The 22,869-nt window shown below is 45.9% G+C and overlaps 1 protein-coding gene across 2 annotated transcripts in view; it reads right to left on the reverse strand.

The window, feature by feature from the left end:
• Nucleotides 1-22,869, reverse strand: part of camsap2a (calmodulin regulated spectrin-associated protein family, member 2a) — a 42,860-nt gene that overhangs the window by 16,673 nt on the left and 3,318 nt on the right. Inside the window, exons 2-7 of one of the 2 annotated variants that reach the window (XM_062555457.1) lie at nt 19,973-20,232; nt 9,442-9,603; nt 6,757-6,840; nt 2,079-2,111; nt 1,411-1,552; nt 504-643 (exon numbers count right to left, since the gene is read on the reverse strand). In XM_062555457.1, the coding sequence (XP_062411441.1) occupies nt 504-643; nt 1,411-1,552; nt 2,079-2,111; nt 6,757-6,840; nt 9,442-9,603; nt 19,973-20,232 (821 nt within the window). The remainder of the gene's footprint in view (nt 1-503; nt 644-1,410; nt 1,553-2,078; nt 2,112-6,756; nt 6,841-9,441; nt 9,604-19,972; nt 20,233-22,869) is intronic. The other variant, XM_062555458.1, reaches the window with a different exon arrangement.

The raw sequence follows: 22,869 nt of genomic DNA on the forward strand, positions 1-22,869 counted from the left end.
ATTCCACTGTGTACGCAGTAAAACAAGCACAAATCAGTCGCTGTTGCCAGATGTCTTCGCTCCCCACAAACCAGCCCTTGTGAAATTTCCAGTCAAATCCATCTCTATTCAGACAGCAGACGGCAACAAGCCATAAATGGTGACGGATCTATGTGTAGAGAAGCGTGTCTGAAAATAACTGTGTTGGATTTTAATACTGAAAGCTTACTCTGCTTGTGGTATCTGCATTTGACTACACACTAGCAGTGTTAGTAGCTTTCTGTTCTTTACTACATACTACAGAATTCATTCATTCTCATTAAAATGTATACTTCAATCAAAATCCTTCAGCACTGACTTTTCCTTTGCTTAAGCTACCATCAGAAAACATACTTTACTCTTTCAAGGACACATATACACTGGAGAGCCTACTGTGAACACTGGTACTGAGACCATGACGTGCACGTGCTCAAACACCAAATGTGAAACAGTTCTCATGTGAGAAGACAGCCAGGGGAACTTACTTTGATGGAGGAGGAGGCATAGAGCATGTCCTCCAGGCTGAAGTTGCAGCAGCGGTTCAGGTTCTCCTTGCAGAACTCCTGGACGAGCTGGAGGTTGGAGAGACTGTCCGCCAGCGACATGCTTTCCTTCAGGCAGATGTCTGCGGACGACGACAGGTTGCACGTGACAAAGAGGCACGGGACACAGTATTTACAGACAGGGGGGGGGAGAGGAAAGAAGAAGAACAGCGCCCCGTCAAATCACTGGCCCCAAACTCGTGCTGACTGTTTACCTTTGAAAGTGGACGGCCCTATTTCAACCCTGCCTTGGGCCGGCCAAGAGCCAATCACAACACTGGTGGCTTAATATCGTTATTTAAATACCACTCAGAGGTTGGATGAGGAACAACGGGACTCTGTCGGTTTAACACAATTATCTCATTTGTTTACTCTGTGGGGCTTTAAATAGAGAAACATGTGTGCCATACTTATCAGGCCCATCTAGCAGCCCTTCATCATTGTAACTAATGTGATTTGGGGGGGAGCACACTACAGAGGGCAAACTGGGGTCTAATCAAAGGGTGGGGTGGAAGCCCATTCTGACATGACAGGAGACGATGGAGATTGTGTGGGTGAGAGTAATGAACCCGTTCACTTAATGCTCAGCTAACTGGAAAACTCACAGATGACCCATGACTAGAGTCAGTCTGATTCAGACAAACACTTTGTAGGCTAAGGGTATCTAACAGCCCGTATTTGATTATTATTATTAACAGTTATATATTACGATTTATTACTGGACAATGCTGGATAGTTGACATGTAAGTGACATGTAAGTGGCACAGTTGTTATGTTGCTCATAGTGTCCAAAAAAACCCCAAGGTTCTAGATCACATGATCAGAGAGGAGTGGTCGGGTGGGCTGATACCTTCCAGTTTGACCATGTCTGGACAGTAGAAGTGCAGCAGTGCGGCCAGGGCACAGCCGTCTGTGCTGTCCTTCAGCAGGTTGTCCACTGGGGGGATCCACGGCACTGTCTTGGGCAAGACCTGCTCCTTCCTGTACCTCGCCTGGGGTTGCAAAAATGGGCATTTAGCACTCTTTAACCTTTAACCATCTTTAAACACACACAAACACACACACACACACACACACACACACACACACACAGAGATTCACTGAAACACTCATACATTAAACTGAACACTGGCATTCACAGATGCTCTCATACACTGACGTACAAACAGGCAAATAGAAAACAAAAGGGGAAAAAAAAGGTTGACTCAAGCTCTAATTATAGGCTAGAATGTGAAGGGTCTAGATCTACAGGCTACAAAATGAAAATATCACAAAATGCCACAGTGCACTGTGAAATCTAAATCTACCATGACAGGGACTATGGTCCGTGCTCTGGGAAACGAACCACATAATGAAATGGACAGAAAGCGCAATAAGCAGAGAAATGACGGTCAACCACAGCTTTACGATGAAACAGGACGAAATCAAGACAATGAGTGGTCATGGAAATGGAAGATGGACACACATGACTAGAGATGAAAGACAGAGTCTAAAAAAGAGGTTGCGCAGTAGACTTACAGGAACCAGTTTCCAATACCATTTGGTTGGAGACTTCAGCAGACCCAAAGAAACGAGAAAGCAGGATGGAAGACAGCAGTGAGTATCAACAAAAGAGGAGAATAATCCCATCATCTGGGGGAGACCACTCTCATTGATGCAATCAGCCTCTTTGATGTCAAACAAAACATTCTCGCACGCCTAATCCGGAGAGGACAGGTACACCTCCCCTCTAGTCGAAGCCAATAACAAGAATGTCTGTGCTAAAATCACACTGGAATCTGAAGCAGCATGTGGGTAATATCTCCCTCTCTGTCCCTGTAAACACAGCTGAACCCATGGGCAGGCATATTTCCCCCATGATGGTTCTGGAGCTGCTCAGAGGCGCTCCTTCAGAGGCTGTGATTGCTATTTGATTGTGCTCACAGCTGGAGGGTCTATGGGCAAAACCAATTAGGAAGAGATTTCCTAGATACTGGAATTAAACAGAATTCAGATGGTGACTGGTGTTTAAACTGGAAGTCATTGGTCATAAAACAACAGTTTAGAGTTTTACAGGCTTTCTTGGTTTATTATTGAATCATTTTTATTAGGTGACATGAATTCTCCGGTTGCATTAGGCTGTATTTGATATTCGGGTTATGTACCTGACAACACACTACTGATTTATCCAACAAGATAAAGGCTGCATAAAATACAAAATGCTGAGAGCCATCACAAAGATTGAGAGCTGATCTGACAACAGTATGCCGCTTCAGTCAGTACATAGCATAGCATAGCATACCAACTAACCCACCCGAGTTCACAAGAAGCATCAGACTAACAGACTAGACAGACAGATCTCCAGCATGACGGCGCACCTCTGCACCCCAATCTGTAGGAAGTCTGCATCTGCTCAAATCACATCTCTACACGAGAACCACTGTAATCACTGGCAGCATTAAAAAGTCACAAAGCCACCGTGATTACCACCACAGTGTGCCTAAAATCTGGGAGATTTTGGTCTCCTCCTCCTCCTCCTCCTCCTCCTCCTCTCCCTCGCCTGGAGGGGGGGCGGGCTCACAGCAGGTGGGAGTCAGAGACCTGAGCACTCGAGCGCCACGTCAGCGAGATGAGACGCCGAGGGGACGAGGCATCGGCAGCCACGGAGGCGTCATGGCAACGGCGGGAATAAAAGAACCGCGGCACCATGCAAGGGTATAATGAGGTGTACTTAACCTCGGGCTTAAGACGGAAATGACTGTCCCCCCACCCCACCCCACCCAGATGGGTGAATAGAGAAAAGCCTGCGAGCACTCAGCGCTCCGAGTGGGGTGCTTGTGGCACGGGATGCCATTTTGGATGAGGGGGGATGAGGAGCGGTTTAGTGCCAACGTGTGACAGCAGCGCACTACAGGCTTGTGAAGGGGTTAACTCAGTCCAGCGTCTATCTCCTTTTGGATGGCATTCCAGATCGCGTAGCTGGTCCTAGTCTTGTCCTACTATTTGCATGTGAATGACAAACAAGGGCCAGATAGACAGACAGTCCCCCAGTAAACACACTAGAGTCAGTCAGACAGGCTCTCCAATACCCCCTCTGCAAGTGTATGTGTGTGCGCGAGAGGACTTCCCACAATGCAACTGCTCTTCAATCTGCCGTTCTTGTCATTTCTGAGACCCCAGAAGAAACGACAAGCTCTCCAGAGCAGATTCCTCCAGTTCGTCTGTTCACGGATTTGTGCCGAGTTTAAAAGGATTACTTCCTGTGGCCTACAATCGCCTTTAAAGTGACGCGCCCACGAGTGTCTGGGATATATTTTTTTGTGTGTGTGTGTGTGTGTGTGTGTGTGTGCGTGGTTGCGGTGGCACTGGCAGAGCTTAAAGTTGCGCTTGGTCTCTCTGTATTTTGATGACATCAGCACATCTGTGTTTTCAAAGTACCCATCAAAGCAGAGGCCGTAAAAAAAACACCAACACCATTCTATTTCCGCTGGACGCGACCACGGCAGTGCTCTCTGATTAAGGAACAGGATCTTTCCTTACTGCGAAGGCAGGTCTGGGATCAGTGCCAGAGTGTTGACATCAAGGGGGGTTAGACTATAACTCCATACTGAAGTCAGTCACGGTGTTTTGTTACTGTAACTCTGCAGGTTGCGTGCCCCCTGTCAGATTCCAGCTTCACGTCCCTTCTCATCAGAGGGAGTAAGCGATCTGTCCCTTCATTCTCTCTCTCTCTCTTTCTCTCTCTCTCTCTCTCCCTCTCCCTCTCCAGGAGGTAGTGTATGTGTGTGGGGAGGGGGGAGATTTGGTAAAGAAATGGGCCAGAGATTTTACCCCAGGAGCCAGAGCAGTTCAGCTCAGCTGGAACAGTGCTGTGATTTAAACATGATGCGATTTGCGCGGCAGCGTCAACACACGGCGGCAAAACAGATTAACGGAGGAGGGGGAGAGAAAGAGAGAGAGAGAGAGAGAGACAGAGAGAGAGTGAGGGAGGAGAAATCTCCCAAAACACCATCGCTACCAAGCACGACCTCATGTAGTAATGGAGGTGTCTGCCAAATAACCGGCTGGGTATTAGTCTGCCGCGAGCTGTCCTCATATGTGTGTGTGTGTGTGTGTGTGTGTGTGTGTGTGAGTGTGTGCACATCTGTATGTGAGCAAACGTGTCTCTCTCTGTGTGTGTATGGCCTTGTGGACTCTTTGGGGTGTTGCGTAACAGGCCTGACATTCCTGTTCCTGTCGCTGGTGCCGGTGCCATCCCTTTGGACGTGCACATGAGAGAGAGAGAGAGAGAGAGAGAGAGAGAGAGAGAGAGAGAGAGAGAGAGAGAGAGAGAGAGAGAGAGAGAGAGCAGGACGGGGACAGACAGTGCAGAACTACTCCGGCGCAGTGCTATGCACGCACAGCCGCCTCTGCACACTGACAAACCACATTAATGTCAAACAGCAGCCCCAGCAGAGGCCACTGGGCAGGGTGGAGCAGGAACACACCACACACACACACACACACACACACACACACACACACATAGAGAAAGAACATTGAATTGGATATGAGGAAGAGTGATTCTTTCTTTCATGTCAAATCATTGAGCAGTTTTGTCACTCATGCGCACACTCCCACAGGCTCAAACAAACACATACTACGCAGCTCTTAGTCAGTGCAGTCAGCATCCCAGTAGGAGACACCACTGGAGTTGAAAAGAGACAAGTCCAGTATGACACCACTGGAGTTGAAACGAAGACAAGTCTCTCTGTCCGTCTCTCTCTCTCTCTCTCTCTCTCTCATATCTCTCTTTCTTTCTCTCTCTCTCTCTCATATCTCTCTGTCTCACTCTCTCTCTCTCTCATTTCAGGGCAGATGAGGTATCTGGCAGCGGTCCGCCTGTGCACTGGGCTGCATTAACGTGGGCTCTGAGGGGGCATCGCTCAGGGCTGTCTCCAGGGCTCGCGTGGACATGGGAACGGAGAGGTCAGGCCAGGTCACCGAAATAGCCTTGACTTTCACAGGGCCGTGCTGCTTGGCAACGCAGGGCTGCAGAGAGAGGGGGTGTTGGTGTCAGGTTTGACTTATCGCTCACACCGCAAAACTGCGCCTGGTTCGCCCGACTGCTCCTGTCCAGCGACATCAAGGTGTCCCAGAGACTGCTTTATCAAAGTAGGCAGTCAGCACTGCTGGGCTGAAGGGATAAAAAAAACACAGCCACCCACACAGCTGCTTAAGTCCTGGCGAGAGCATCAGACTGATATCAGCGGCTCCCGTCGGGCACAGGACAGATTCCACACTTAAGCCATGACTCATCACAACAGCCCTCCAGCACAGCAACACGTCAGGAGTCGTTTCAGTCGCACAGGGCAGTTTCCGCCTTGTCAAGTTCACGCACACACACACACCTGCCCGCTGACCACTCTCAAAAAAAATGATTGACAGCTACAGTCATAACAAGAGACTCTCTCTTCATGGCAGGTGACTGTCCAAACACACACAGTCATTTTAGAGCAGTTAGCAATGTGACAGTTAAATATGTTACACGGGTCACACAGATATACAGTATGTTTTCATGGTTTTGACAATAGAGCAGTTAGCAACGTGACAGTTAAATATGTTACACAGGTCACACAGATATACAGTATGTTTTCATGGTTTTGACAATGAGCTTGAACTGTTAGTGCTTTGAGTTCCATAGGAGTGTGTACCCAGCAAACAGCAAGTGAGCAGCACAGAGCGTTTGCTTTTGTATGGCTTATATTGGTTAGTGCAGCGAGTTTAACCACATTTTTCAAAACGACAGCTTAATCATTTCAACAAAGTCAATAACACAAAATACCACGAAAAAGGCACTCCTGTTCAAGCAAGACTTAGGAAAGGCAAATGTGAAATTAACACCTTTTAACTAGTTGTCATTTTAGGAGGAAAAATAACTACTTAGTCCCTGCCACTGACTATCTATATCAATCTAAGATTTGACCTAAAGTAAACTCCACCCTTATTATACTAACCAATTAAATGGCTCATGCTTATTTTACCCATATCTGTGTAGTCTTATAATTATGGTTAGTCAAAAAATGATGTTCAAACAACTAACTCTGCTGATTTCACAGTTGATGAATTGGACGGTCCCTCTCTGCTGTGCTCTTCACGTCTGATTAGCTGTTCTGATCATAAGCGAGGGGACTGCGGAGGACAAGGGAGGACGAGGGGGGGGGGGTGCAGAACTCACCCGCGGACTCCCAGCAGGCTCTGCACTCTGGTTCTCCCTCCGCCGCTGCTCCTGCATGATGATGTCCTTCAGATACTCATTCACCTGGGGACCGAGAGGGAGAGAGAGAGAGAGAGAGAGAGAGAGAGAGAGAGAGAGAAAGAGAAAGAGAGAGAGAGAGAAAATGGATTGGGTTCATTACAGGACTTGAGCACAGCTGCACACAAGCTCCAGAAAGGTCCAGTTCAATGGCAGTTGTGGGAGGAATCCATATGTGCAGTATTTCCATAACCCACTACCTTTCTTCTGCAGCATGTGCATTCAGATTTCTAGTCATATGATACTCAAAAGTGGCTATTCTAGCAAAAGCTTTGACAATGAAAGCTATAAACATTTTATGGAATATGTCAAAATCAATCTTGAGGAAAAAAGACACCTTCGTGCCAAATTCAACTATTAGTTATGGTGTATTATTTTCATAGGGGACAATTTTATCCCTTAGTATTGTTCTCTCCATCCCATTTTCATCCTTTGCTGAAGTGGGACAGACTTCAGTCATATTTCTCAAAGGACCACATAACAAAGGGACGGCCAGTTGGTAAAGCCATCACAGAAACACCGAGCATATGGGTGGTCTTCTCTAATGAACACCCCTGAGTGTATGAGTCGGTCTGTCTGTCTGTCTGTCTGTCTGTGTGGGACGAAGACACCCCAGTATGGTAGAATGGTGGTCACTGGCAAGTAAATATAACAAATCCTTTCCCATTTCATACACAGGCTTCCAAACCAGAGAAAAACCTCATAAATCATTTCCAAAAAAGCTTTTTAGTATGGGCACACGTAAGGCAAAAAGGGAAAAAAATTCACCATGTCAAAACAATATAATTTGTAGTCAAGGCTGCAAATCACCAAATACAAATGATATATCTATCCCTGAATTGTGTATTTTTTTAAGGAATCTACACAGTATAGCATAAGCTCACAAACAGGACAAACTCGTTACAGTTATAGCATGTTACCATCATCCATTACTGGGGCTTGCACAGCACTGCTAAGCCTGGGTTCAGGCCACATTCCTCTGATGTTTGCTAAAGGTTAACCAAAAGAAATTCTGGGGAAGGGTATAGACAGAATCAAACGTGCATATCTATAAAAATACCTAAACTACCATGACCGTAAAATATAATTCTAATAATTCCATAATTCTATCTCTCTAGGTTTTTCAAAGATTACCGGTATATTTTATTTTTCATGGTCTGAACAATGTAAATGGAAAAAAGCCTCTATATACTGTTAAATGATTCTGGCACAACACATGCTCACTATATTACCATGATAAAATGTGATAGAAGCCCGCATTCAGTGAGCTGCAAGAAGATCAGCGCAAAACGCTGTGAAACTAAATAATGCAGTTTACCTACTGCACTGTCCCTTACCCTCGAGTAATCAAGGAGTGGGGATTTTCTTTGTGGACTCAAAGAGTTTGACGTGATTAGAGGATTGAGGTGGGTGATACAGATCAGGTGAGACGGGGCCTGTGATAGATGATAGCTCTAGAGGGTGTCATTTTAGATTTTTTTCATTTAAGAAGAGGCATCTGAGAACAATGACAATTCTGAACTACAATATTGAAGATAATTGCTTTGATTTTTATTGCTTCAAATTCTCGTTTGGAACAATACAGAGCTAATTTGTTTTTCTCTTGCTGTATTATTTTTGACAGTGATGCATCATGCTATGAGTTTAGGTACGATTTGAATAATGAATGGTTCGGTTGGTCTGTGTGTGCTCTGTGTTGGTGGAACATGGCCACACATTTCCAGTCTCCTGCCAGTGAAATAACTGCAGACATTTTTGTTGGTGTTGGCAATTTCTTCTTATATAATTGGAACCAGGACCCAGTACCTTGCTCAGCGATTAATCACAACTACAGACACAGGTCACCCACACTGTTACAATACCTAGCCGAACATCAGCAATATGCAGTGGATGTTTCTACAGAATTGTGAAACCTAATAATTAATGTGGGAAATAGACCTGCCAGTCCACAAAATATAATGTATTAGGGCATGCTTTAATGACGAAAAAGTCTGTCTGTGCACCTACAATGAGAATATGAGTAGTGCTTGAATGTCTATTCGTATTCACTTTAAACTAGTGTGACCGCAGATGTTTAGTCCAACCCCTCAAAGGCTAACGTGGTGTAACCCAATTGGGCATGCAGAGATGAAGACCAACTGGTCAGGTATACTGTATGCCTAATGACTTGGTCCTGCAGTGGCCCTCATGGGGTAAGTCTGGCCTCCACCTGAGGGTGTTATTCTACCGAACAACCCTCCGTCAATGGGGCACCATGCTCCATCATCCGAGGCAGAGGGAAACGGTGAGTGTAGAGCGGTAGATAAAACAGAGTGGCGACCCTCCCATAGACCTCCATAGGAAAAAATGGCAGCGCTTTTTCCAGGCTATTTCCGCGTTATGGGACTTTTGGAACTATTAACAGCCAATCTCTTGGTCAGTAGTCAATGAGTTAATTGATTATACCCTCCAGCATCCAGAAGTACATCCCACTCTCCTGCGATTCAGCCATTCAGCGCAGTTTTTTTTTGAACTTTTGATCGTGTGGCGGGCACCATCAAAGAGCATCGCAACTCTCTCTTTCTATGGCGCTGGGTGAGTGTAAGTGCAGTGTCATGGACTCGCTACCTTATTCATCCAGCTGGTGACGGCGTCCTCGGTGTCGTAGGGCGTGTCTCCGTCGGGGTACATGGTGGAGTACTGGCGCAGGCACGCCACCACCTTCTCCACGCTCACCGTCTCCACCGTGTGGGCCATCATCAGCGTGTCCATCACAGCCAGGTGGGCACTCTGTGCGGGAAACAGCCAAGCAACACAAAACGCCATGAGTCAGACAAAGGAGTTGACACGGCAGGGCTGATATCAGTCTCTGGGTACGCCTTCTCTGTTGTTGCAGCTGCTCAGATAGGCACCGAGAGATGCCTTTTGTGAATTCTGCTTTTTGAAATGTTGTCACATGTGGGATTCTTAATGGATGGAAAAATCCATCCCCTGGCTTTCCCACTCTCTGTTTTTTTTTCTTTAAAGCTCTGTGTGGCTTTTTCCCTTTTTTCCCTGACAGCTCTCAGTTTCCAGCTTTCCATCCACCAGAACGCCCCCACCAACCACCACCACCCCCGCCACACACTAGTAATGTTGCCCTGGAAACAGTTGCGTCTTTCCCCTGTTGCCCGACCCAATTAGTAACACCTCCACAAAGGGAAAGTGAGGCTGAAGGGGTCCTTCCAGGCTGACTTACAGTATATGGCTCCCTTAATGCCTGATATAAAATATTGTATTACAAACATTTCCTCAAGAACAATAAAAGGCTACAGACAACAAAGGAGAGTAGGGGATTGCCAGAATATGACACACTGAACCTCTGCAAAGCATTGCAATGATGAGTATCTTATTGAAAATCTAAATTAGAGATCATTCTGTGGGCTAGGTTGTCCTGTTAGCTCACAGAAAGAAAACAGAACTTATGAAATAAGTATATTACTGTACAGTCTGTCAGTTTGGCATAAAAAAATATTAGCTTATTTTTTTCTGTCATTGGTTGTTTTAATGCTAGCTTCAAAGAGAGCCAACATAATAAGCTCCAAAAGCTTTCATGGAGTTTTATGTCCAGTGTTTATGTAACTTTTTCACTCCAAATATTTACATGGCTAGATGCCTTTCCATGACCTAATGCATCATTTATCATGCATCAATGGCTTTCTCGAAAACTAGCATGCTGGGATTCAACATACAGAACACAATCCTCCAAAAACCCAACAATGGAGCACTGTTGCTCATGGTAAATAAGGTCACCAGAGCTTAACAAATACAATTGCAAACACACACAAACACAGACACACACACACACACACACACACACACACACACACACACACACAGTCTAGTTCTCTAATAATGTGATCTGCACCGGTCTGTGAGGACATGCCATTTTTGACTGAGTCACTGAATTCAGTCTGACCTTACGTGGACCAGATGAGCCATTGATGTTGTCACCACTCCCCCTACTATTGCTAATGAAAGTCTCTCCCTCCCTCTCTCTCTCCCTCTTTCCCTCTTTCTCTCCCTCCCTCTCTCTCTCTCATCTGTGGAAGTGCTATTGACCTGGGCCCCAGCGAAGCCAGTCAACCCGCCAGCCAGCGGGTGATTAAGAGAGGCTCAGACCTGCCAGCCTTGCACCCAAACACCGTCCCCGCAGCCTCTAATAACATGGCGCCACACCACCCCGCCAACACAACGCCACCGTGCCCACCACTTACCCATTCTGATCAAGCAGACAACACCCCATTAGATGCCTGACATGCTGGCATTACCGCAGATTACACCCCGCTGAAGGATGAACTGAGCACGTGCATGGCAAATTAAAAAATCGCCGGGATCATCTGGAGAAGGGGTGGGGGGTGGGTGGGGGTGCGGTGTCAGGTTTGTAACAAAGGGAGGGTTTTTTTCCTCATGGGAAGGCCATTGGGAGATTATTGATTGCAACCCTCTGGAAGGTTGACTAAATAAGGAGAAGACAGATCGGTCCCTGTTTGACAGGCTGCACTGCCTTGAGGGGATTGGGGGTTCATGGATAACAGCAGGTGTAAGTGGTGTACACACACATTATACACATTACACACAGAGACGTGCCCACAGCATCATTACTCTTACGCGTTCTACAGTTCAAACAACATTCAGAGGACCAGCAGTCTGTGTCGGAGTTTGAATTATATCAGATCAGCAAACTTTGTTTAGGTAACCATTTACACTGTAAGCCTTTTTCTAAGTGTTCCTTGTTCCCTTTCTATCACTGCAAGGTTTTACTGACTTTCCGCAGAGCCAACAATAAAAGTCCATTGGCAGCACATCTACACGCTGCTGTTCATCTGTTCCTGTAAGACCACACTGACATGCAGGTGCAGCCCAATTTATCGCCTCAGTTCAGCTACAAAAATATCCCAGCAGACTGGTGGGCCTCCGTCTGAATGTCCAGTCAATGCACCAACTTCTGTGTAAGAGCCTCTGGCCTTTCAAGAGTTCAACCAGAGAGAGAGAAAGAGAGAGAGAGAGAGAGAGAGAGAGAGAGAGAGAGAAAGAGAGACAGAGACAGAGACAGAGAAAGAAAAAAAGAGAGAGGGAGACAGAGACAGAGATAGAGACAGAGACAGACAGGCACAGGGAAAAGCAACTGCAGCAGGATGGGGAGGATGCTGCGTTTCACTCTCTCTGTCGGGTCAGCAGTTTTTGTTTTTCACTTGACCGGACTCCAACAGTCACCCAGAGCAAGCTGATTTTCCTCCCAGATGAACTGTGACAATCTCACACGCTTAGCCCAGGAGAAACGGGGGATCAGAATCAATCCAAACAGAGCCATTGGATTACATAACCACACAGAAAAAGACTCTTCAGCTGTTTTTTTTGCCACGCTTTTTGTCATTTAAGCTGATTACGGCACGCAAATCTCCTATATTGATCTGACATCTCAGTATGAGCAACATTTCCACTGCCAGTGTTCCTGTTATGCACCAAATGTGTTTATGCCACGGCTCCCCACTAAAGAGAACGCCTTCTGCTCAAATGTTGAGTGCAGCGGGCCATAATCCAGCTGATGACCGGCCCAGACACTTAGGGAACCGAGCGAACGGAACCCAAATTCATCTGTGACAGATCTGTGTTTGATGACGCCATAGATGGATTACCTTGACATCCCATAGAGGAATGTCTGCCCCTCGTATCTAAATCTATTAACCAAGGCAACCGCACGTTCTCGTGTCGGTGTGGAGTTTGAGATGCGACTGGGTCAACATTCTCTGCACATACACTGTAGGCTGCCCCGTGCAGTGACTACATGCAGGATTCACACGCACTGAAAATGACAGCGTCTGCAGTGGACGCAGGCAGTCATGGCTTCTTGCACAATATGGCCCTGCGTGGCTTTATGGACGGTCTGGAGATTTAATATCCAGATCTGACACTTTTATCGCTCTAGCCTCTCCAACACAGGAAAAGAGAAAAAAAGAAAAGGAAAGGCTTGAAAGATGCGTGGCAACGATTTTCTCCTGTTAAAGTCTTCCTGCCCAGTGGGTCGTTCTCATACGAGACGCCCCCTGCTTCACACCGTCTTGGCCAGACACAGAAACGCTCTCTGCTGGATGTGGCCTGTTTATCCGCTTTAGCCTGTTTAGCCTACAAGAGGATGATGCATGAGCAGCATCTTCAAAAAACACAAGAGGAAACAAAACATTCAAGCGTAACAAAGAAAATGAAGCAAAAAATAAAACACTGTCACTAACATATCGTTAGTTTTACTGTCTATTTTACTAAGGAGGCATCAGATGGCCAATTCTAAGATTAGATTTTGTGTACATGCAACATATATAACATGCAACATGCTATCCATAACACAACTGCAATTTCTGTGGTTGACCCATCTTAGAGATAAATGCTGACCGCATACTTTCACTTCCGAGCGTGATAAAACAACAATCAAGCACACAATAAACAAAGCTCTTTCCGTTGCTCCAAAAGCTTCTTGGATAATCCAGTCTAAACCATGTGCTGCAGTAGGTCATAAGGCCTGTGCACATTCTCCTCTAGATTCAAGATTCAAGATTCAAGAGTTTTTATTGTTTACAAGGCAGAGCGCGGTGACCCAAAACCGCCTTATATGCCATAAAGAAAGACAAAAACACGGCCTGTGGTGCCATGCCCTACTCAGAGATGACAAACAGGTGCAGGGCTGAGCCACAGTGCACTGCCATTTCTGGATAAAGGAACAGTGAAATGCACTCATCAGTATAATAGTATTTCAAAATAAAAAAGAGTACAGGACAGGTGTGCTGTTTCATACATACAACATTACCTTTAAACAGAATAACTGATAATCCAATCAGAAAGCTGCAATGCACCAACATAATCTGTAATAGTTTATTACCAATAACTAGACAGCTAATCCAAAATAATTAACAGTAATTTTTCGCTAATGGAAACAATTACACTTATTTCACGAGAGCCAAATCACAGGAAACATGGCCAGCGTTATGTGCTAGGACATGCCTCTGGGGGCCTACCAAGGAGGCACTGGGTAAACATGCCACTGTTTGCTCAGAGGTAAAGACAGTGGGTCAGGAAATGGCATTCCTGCAGAAGCTCCCTGTGTGGAGACCGTTGGGTGAGGGCACATCAGATACCTCCCGGCCTGACATTTCCGCTTGGGGCACGTGGTCAGATGGTCCTCACTGTCCAGCACAGTGGCCCCATGTCTCCAGTGTCAGTGAAATGCTGTGTCATGGTTTCATCTGTCATACGCTGACTAGACTAGAAGGACTAAAAGGAAGGAGGAGAAATGTGAGTCTGCTAAATGCTCATTGAAAAAAAGACCTATGGATGACAAAAAGAAAGAATCTATGGAAGTATTACTGTTATGAATTAACTGGCACAGAACCAATTAAGAGCTAAATTTTCGACAAAAATATGCCCACTGTCGAAAGGTCAAGTATCTCATTATGGCTTTTGTCTCCTAACAGCCATGAGGGAGGTGAATTCTAGGCCATCTTAAGATTTGAATAGTCTTGGAGATTAGAACAGAGTGGAAGGATATTTTCTCTCCCTCTCTCTCTCTCTCTCTCTCTCACTCACTCTCTCTCTCTCTCTCTGAGAAAAAAGGGAATGATGTAGCGAGTGTGTGTAAAGCGCTACGAAGTCAAATTCTCCTTGTCTGTCATTACTATGCATAACTATTCTGGCTCTATCTACCCACGCACAGAAAGACTGGTGTGTACCAGTATGTGCTTGAACTAACCAGCTCCGCACAGTGAATCCTCCCTCCACGTAATAAAGACAAACCCCATCACCACCTGCCCTTCCACCACCCCCCACTCTTGAAACCAGCCTCCTTCCCAGCCTGCCTGTGCAGAAGGTAACCATGACAACAGCAACGGCAGCGAGCAGAGAGAGAAGGAGTGGTGCTGGTGGTGGCGGTAGTGGCGGTAGTGGAGGGGGGAGTTGCCAGGCTGGCTAGGTCTCCCAGCATCCAGGCAGGCACAGAGTCAGCCCTCCTCCTGTTCCCCAGCCAGCGCTCATGCCGTCAGTCTGGGCCAGCCAAATCAATGAGAATCCGCCCCGTTTCAAAGAGAAACGCTCAGCCACAGTTCATTACCACGCCAGGGTGTCGATAATCGCGCTGGATACTGTACCAGAGCAGCCATTAAAGCACGTCTCCCTCAGTGAAGAGTCTGTCCCCACTAATGCACACGATGGCATACGTGCCTACCAAACACACACCCACTGCACTGGCTGAAACATGGGCGTGTGGTATTGTGTGCACCCTGTGGGCACAAAAGACAACATCTCCACAATAGCTCATTAGTATGATTTGCCCTGTAGCTAAATTACGGCTTAATCACATGCCAATTCATTTGCTTTCCACATCTTTTAATCATGTTAGTTCAAGAGGTTACGGATGATGTCCTGTGCCGTGCCGTGCCATGCCGCGCCCTCTATAATCTGTGCCAAGGAATGCATCTATACATTATGCCAGTCCTCTTTTTGAAAAGACGTGGCATGATACGGAGAGGGAAACATTCAACAAGCATGTCAACACGGCGGCCCTCGCTGCGGCTTTGTGCGGGAGCGTGAGGAGGGACACGCCCACGGCAGAAGTGGGTCAATGTGTTTGCACCGTACGGCACCGCGCGTCGTGGCCGAGAGTGAATAATGCATCACGTTTTGTCTCCGGCTGGAACTTTGGGGTCGTCGGAGAGACCCCCCCCCCCCCCCGAGTGCTCAGAGTTCACACGAACGCAGCCAACGAGCCGTCAAACCACAGGCATGACACGCAACATTAACAGCTTCCATTCAGGTAATAATGTAGCCTGGCTATCCGCTACTGCTTGCTGCCCTGCTACACTGGGAATATACAGGGTGCAGTATGCACTACGAACAGGATCAACTGAGAGAATGTGAGTCTGACTGCACCAGATTAGCGTTAGTAAAGAAAAATGTGACAACGGACAAGTGCTATCTTGGGTTATACTGCAATATGACCGGACAGGTTTCCATTAATCATACATGGGGAAAAAGGGAATGGTCCTGTGTCACGGCCATACGTTTCATTCTCAGAAAGTCCAAATACTCAGAGAATACTGATCAAATGTGCATCCTTTTTGAGATGTTGGAAATGTAAAAAAGGCCTAAGTGGAAATACCAATGGAAACACTGAACCCCTTCACTGATCTCTTTTATGTTCTGCTCAAGGGCCATTTTAAATGACATCACTGCACATCAAAGTTCCATTTTGTGCCTCATTGGTTTCTAAGGCACCAGCCATAATTCTCTTCAACGGTCCCGATGCAAGTCTTGCCTTTAGTAGGAATGGCCGTAGACCGTAGAAAAATAAATGGTCTTTTTTAATTAAAAAAAATGAATCCACCATCAACAGGTCAGCAGTTTTTGTTGTCAAACAATTACCCTTGTGAGGGCATTTTATGGCACTCAAGCCACGTTGACATACCCCCTCTAGACCTCCTCACCAACAACATGTGCCACTTCCACTGGAAACAGTTAATGCCCTGAAACAACATCGGGGCAAAAAACCGTAAGAGAAACCTGGATGAGCTCAGCATCACCATGGCGACACAGGTTAGTCATAGCTAGTTGCTGTGCGCGTAGCAACAAATAGCTCAAGAGAGACACAAGGAAGATGACACACTGGCAAATGACAACAATCATGTCTGTGGGGATCGACCATTGATCACACCACACACTTCCCCTGGCGACTCTTCAGCTGCATCTGGACTCTTGCACACAGCACAGCCTTACCACAGACATCTAAGCCCTATTCACTTAGGCACTTAAAGCCACTTTCACTACCCCAATATAACACCCCGAGAAATCAAAACATCCTATTACTTCCATCTCTCTGGAGGGCAAGACGATCTCCGCCCTCACTTCAGACATATTGATCGAGCCATTAGTCCAAGTATTTAACGGGTTTAACTGTTGTTACTCATTGTTTTAATAAAAAACAACGCATGGACTAAATATATTATTCATGAAAGGATGGCAACAGAGAGAGAGAGAGAGAGACTATGTATGTGTGTGTGTGTGTGTGTGTGAGCGTGCGTACTGTATGTGCATGGCAGAAAGAAAGAGAAAGAGAGAGAGAGAGAGAGACTGTGTATGTGTGTGTATGAGTGTGTGTGTGTGTGTAAGAAAGGGATCGGGGGGGGGGGGGGGGGGGAGTGAGTGAGTGAATGAATGAGAGAGAACCACTGCATCACTCTTGCCCTTGGAGGCACTCAGTCAGCTCCACCCATTGTGGTGAATAGCAGGGGCCAGCTCAGCTCAGCTCACCCTGCAGAGCCTGTGGTTGAGACCCGGGAGTCCTCAGGCCGAGAGCAGCTATGGGATTCTCCACTAGAACTACTGTATGCTGTCAGAAGGATGATCTGAACCTGGAGAGCCCCACGGAGACAGATAGCGCAGAGCAGAATAGGAGAAACAGCATTTGTATTCAGGGCACACACAGCAAGCTAGAGAGCAGAGAAAGAGAGCACCAACTATGCTGTGTGAGGCCAGACTCCTCTAAAATAGTGACAGTCTTAAGTGTTTCCTGCTTGTTCTTTCTCACAGACTACAGTTGTTCTCTGGAAGCGAGGCCGAGTCGTAAATCTCCCGGCCATATTTGAAGGTCAACTGACACCAAGTTTTATCCAACTGCCACATGTAGTAGTAATTAAAAAGAGAAACGCAGAGTCATTCACTTGATGCCTCAGCTCGCATTTCTGTCCTCTGGCAATTTGTACTTACCACAGTCTTTCTTTCTCTGACACGTTCAATGGAACCCAAATTCAAATGGAATGGGCCGGACACCATGTTCCACAGATACCGTAACTTCCAACGCCCAGTGCCATGTACCCTCCATATTTAGACCAAGCGTTTTCAAATACAGCCTGACAAACTATATTTCTTAACTGTTCAAATTTGAACCATGCTCAAGACAAGACTGACTCACAGTTAATTGTTTGCTAAATTAATCTCATCATTGCATATCACTGCATGGCACACAATGTAAGGATGGATTATTACACCGTGCTATATTTAGGGTCTGGCATTTTGGTACTCCTCCGCCTCTCGTGTGGATATGAGAGAGATGGTAATGCTGAAATGTGTGTGGGTGTGAGTGTGTGGGTGGCCAACAGCTGAGGATAGAAACACGTTTCTTTAGCAGAGTCACCTCATTACAGCATAAAGCATGAAAAGCAGAAGAATGAGGGTAAAAAAGCAGTGAGCAGCCTCTTGAATGTGTACTGTCAGGCAAAGACGGGTCCCTATGTTGGCGAATCCAGCTGAAATGGCAGGGAGAAGGGGGGAAATCCTTTTTGCCCGATGGGGCTGACCATTTCGTCAAAGCTCTTAAGTGTTATTTAATCAGGAGCTGGGTTTTCTTCAACACATTCGCAGATTTCCTGCTGCGCTTCGTCGGAAAAGCCGCAGCATCTGTGCAGAGCAGAACAGAACAGAGTAGAACAGGTCCATCCAGTCCAACTCGCACCCCGTCCTGAAAATAGCTCTGCCCCATGAATAATCGACAACCAAACTGCTGATGCACACCAAACCTGGTCTTCACAGTCTGCGTGCTCCTCAGGTCAACATGTGCAAGTACCTAAGGCAGGCCACATCCTTAAAGGCAAGTTCCGCGAGGAACACGGAACAGCTTTCTCGCCAGGGCTGATACCTGAGCTATTTCTAAGAGCCGGGAAACTTTCTCTGGAGGAGTACCTTCACTTTGCACTCAGAAGTTTAAAGCTGGCGTAGGGATTGGGATTTTTATAAAGTAATCATGATGGAGGAGTGATGAACACAACACTGTCTGAAATCCTTAGAATGCCGGTTTTGGGATGGAATTACGTAATGCAAAGAGGTGTAGCACGTTGCTGTGTGCTGGACATGAAAGCCACAGCTACAGCATTTTAAATTCATGAATAAAAATGCATTCTGTGGCTGAGGTGAGGACATGCATAAACGCCAAGAGGAAAGAAGAGTCAATCATCTCTCCTTGCTAAGAATACAATAACAGCTAAAGAGGCAGACTGACACAAGACAGGAAATAGTGGGACAAAAAAAACAAGTGAGGAGGATGTGGTAATGATTGTGTGCAAGACTGTGGAGGAGTGTTAACACAGGTCTACCACCTCGATCCTCAGTTGTCTGTTAATTGTAACCTTGTTATAATGATACATATGACGATCTTTTGTAATTTAGGGAATTAAGATGTCCAGGAGGAAATCTGTTATTTTCTCCTCATGGTCCAAATCAGGGCCTGGTTGCCCTTGGCTACTTAATTGTTACAAGTGGTAACCACATGTGGTTGGCTTTGGCCCCTTTTAAACATTAATGCCCTAGTCCAAATACAGTGGTAATTATTGGAAAAGACAAACATACACACTCCACCGCTGTACAAGCTGACGCTGTGATTCTAAAATGATGAATTTCATCATAGAAAGAGTTAAAATCATTCTACTGAACGCATTAGCTGTCTGGATGAACTCCAACCATCCAGATGGAACAACAACACCACAAACCCAAAACAAACCTAACTCAAACATTGACATTCTTTCTCATAAATACAAATAAGTACTGCATGCGCAGATCTCATAAAAACACATGAAAGCCTCAGGCTCCACAACAAATAACATCATAATTATCTTTTAAGAGGAAAATCACTCATTCAGTAAGGGCCCCCTTTGTTACAGAGAGGAGAGAGCATAATCGCGCTCTTATGTAAAAAGCAGACGAATAATCGCAAGAACAGCAGTCAATAACATGGCTTGTGAAGAGAGAGCAAAAATCAAACACCGTAGAAAGGAGGAGACAGAAGGGGTAAACAGGAAGAGCAAGAGGAACCAATAAACAAGAAAATTGTGAATCATACAGACACAAAACAGGGTGGAAGGAGCAAATCCAACAGACACACTGAGGTGTTGACAGTCAGCCACTGCTCCTGAGTGTTAACACAGAATTAGAAGAGAGAGAGAGATAAAGGGAGAGAAGACAGAGAAAAAGCCTCACAGCAGACTGACTAGCAGAGGGAATGCTGTGCATGTGTTGGCAGACAGCATGCGTGTGTGTGTGTGTGTGTGTGTGTTTGAGGAGAGGAGGGCCCCCCCTCCAGACTCACCATCTGGATGGGCCTCTTGCTCAGGTCCCTCTCCGTGACCAGCCGCTCCTGGTCGGTGACGTACAGGCCCTTCTGCGCCAGCGCCTGGATCACGGCGTCGTGGCCCAGCAGCGGCTTGGCCGCGTCGCTCCTCAGGATGAGGCTGCCGGCGCGACAGTAGAGCTCCGCCGACAGCAGCTGGGCCACCACTGGAGGCTTCAGGTGCTCCTGCTCATACTGGTCTGTGTAGAAGGGCTCCTTCAGCTCACCCGGGACACCGTCTGCAAACAGGGAATCACAACAATATGCTCACGGTTAACAGTTCACGCCATAGAGGAAGGAAATGCAGATTGAGAGAGAGAAAACTACTGATGCATAGAGGATAGAAATTCTCAATCTTTTATTGTATTTTGTATTTAAGATCACAAATCATGCTGAACCAAGCACAATGTAAGATATGCACATTTCATACTCTTCATGTTAGACCATGGACATGTCAGATCTGGGAGGCATCAGTGTTTTTGCCTGGACAATAGAAATGTCAAATCATGTCCACTACAATGAAGCCCCAGTCTGTCCAGTTAATGCTGCTTGACCAATAGAATTGCTGTGGGCAATGCCACTCACTAAGACTCACGCAGCTAGTGACGGAAAGCTACGATGCTGTTCTTCGGAGGCATTCAACAGAAAACATGCCCAGTGCCATCAGGGACGGAGCCAAGACAGTATCCAATCGGATCTTCTCACCAGGGGGAGAGAGACCCGGAGCGAACGACGCAGGGGAGACTGAGCATGAGCCAGCAACGCAGCAGCAGGAGAAGAGAGATGTTTGTGCGCACCGTCTCCTTCACAGCAGGTGATGGGATGTGAACATGCATCATTTGCATGATGAACATGTTGCAATGCATTGACAGTTGCTTTCCAGCTACAAATAAAAGAAGACATGAGTGTGTCCTTAAATCCTTCCTTATGTCCTAAGTAGGCCCTGACAAATCAATATATGAAAGAGAGGATTCTGACAGTGTCTTGCAGAGTTCATCCCTTGCCCTGGCATCCACTTAATGTTCTGCAACGCTGACAATAAGTGAGCTGACAGTTAAAAGTGTTCCCCTACAGTGTAAATAAATCATCTGAGCGTCTGGCTCCGGGCCAAAGCCACTGCACTGCGCTAACCCACACAACTGAGGGCAGAGGATGAGGCCTCTATCAGCGCGCTGAAGATAGAAAAGGGCTCTTAATGAGACCACCTCCAGTGAGAGAGAGGGAGAGAGAGGAAGGAGAGAGAGAAATGTGTCGAGCTGCAATAGCTGAACTTGCAAGGACGAGCAAAGACCTCAGGTTACAGCAATGTGCAAAATTACAATCAATGTAATATGTAAATGTGTTTGGAATTGTGCTTGGTCTTAGACTTTGGCAAGAAACAAATGCAATGGCAAAATTCTTTCATTTCCTCCTCCCACGTACATGCATATGCTATTACATCTTGTAATAAGTGTTCTGCAACACTCGCATATGATAGAATTCTTCTCATTCATTTTTGCGCCCACTTTGCCGTTTACGCCAATCTAACACATGGGCATCGCCGGCCTGAGCAAAAGCATGAGCGTCAGTGGCTGGACTTTCAATGGTGCCATGGCAACTGTAATTGTGGGTGGGGGACCAGAGCCTTGATTGATCGTATGGGCAGAGTGTACAGCACATCTCTCTCCAGGAGACCCTCCTGAGCACCATCAACCAGACAGAAAACAGGAAGGGAAAGGACTCACACAGCGAGGCGAGCCACTCACAAGAGAAACAGGAATTCATTATTCACACTCGCATCTCAATTATTTATCCTCCAAAGAAGCCGTACTAGTGAGGATAATAACATCTAGCTTTAAAAATTTGTAAGGTAAGACCATCCATATAAAATTTCATTTTGAAACACAAGGTGCCTTCCAGAGGCAGCTTTCCCCCCCTGTAGGACACAGACCAGGGAGAAATAAACTCAGTCATGTATGAGCCATCACTGATTATACCGATAGTTTTAGGCTTGCACAAGATGCAATATTCCCTAATGTGTCATAAATAGTAGATTTAGACAAGACATTTCTCTCAAACAAAATGGTAATAGCTCATCATCATCATCATTGTGCATAAATGCGAAAATGATGCTAAAACACTTGCTGGCCTCCAGCCTTGGGAACCTATTGAAGGCCACTTTAATGTTAAATTGATAGTTTGCCAGAGGAGAACATTGGCACATGATCATTGGAAATTACGAAAACCATGTGACGTCTGTGATATGACCCCACAAAATATTACTCAAAAGATTCTGATTAGCCAACAGCTGGCAGTAAACGTAGCCCAGTGGTAGCCATTATAGTGTGAAGGAGACTGCACTGTCTCACTGTTCTAGTGAGATACCACCTGAACTGGATTTATTAGTTAATGCACTCACGTGATGTTGTGGTGGTGGTAAAGCTGTGCATTGATTTGTTTACCTCATCTGCTGTTTCAGCTGTGGCCTAGTAGAGCTCAGTAACATTTAGTGGTTTCAATTGCAAACAGAATCAACAATAAGTGTTAAAGGCTGTCATCACATTTCTTTGTGAGGAGAGGGCAAGACAAATATTTGTGTAGATGAGAGACTGCTTAAGAATGACTTTCTGAGTTATAAATTCAGAATACTCCTATAACTAGGTGTCATATTATTAAATTAGATTAAACTTTATTGTCATTGTGCAGTACAAGTACAGTGACAACGAAATGCAGTTTGAGTCTAGATATATTGTGCATAGACAGGACAAGAATTATGTAATGTAGTATGATAATCTCATATCATTCAAATCAAGATTAGGTTTTTTTCATTCCAAAATTTGACATTTTTTTTGCAGCACCTTTATCAAACCAGCAAAAACTGGGCAGGTGCTTTTATC

Source organism: Sardina pilchardus, chromosome 15 (genome assembly GCF_963854185.1).
Source record: "Sardina pilchardus chromosome 15, fSarPil1.1, whole genome shotgun sequence".
NCBI lineage: Eukaryota > Metazoa > Chordata > Actinopteri > Clupeiformes > Clupeidae > Sardina > Sardina pilchardus.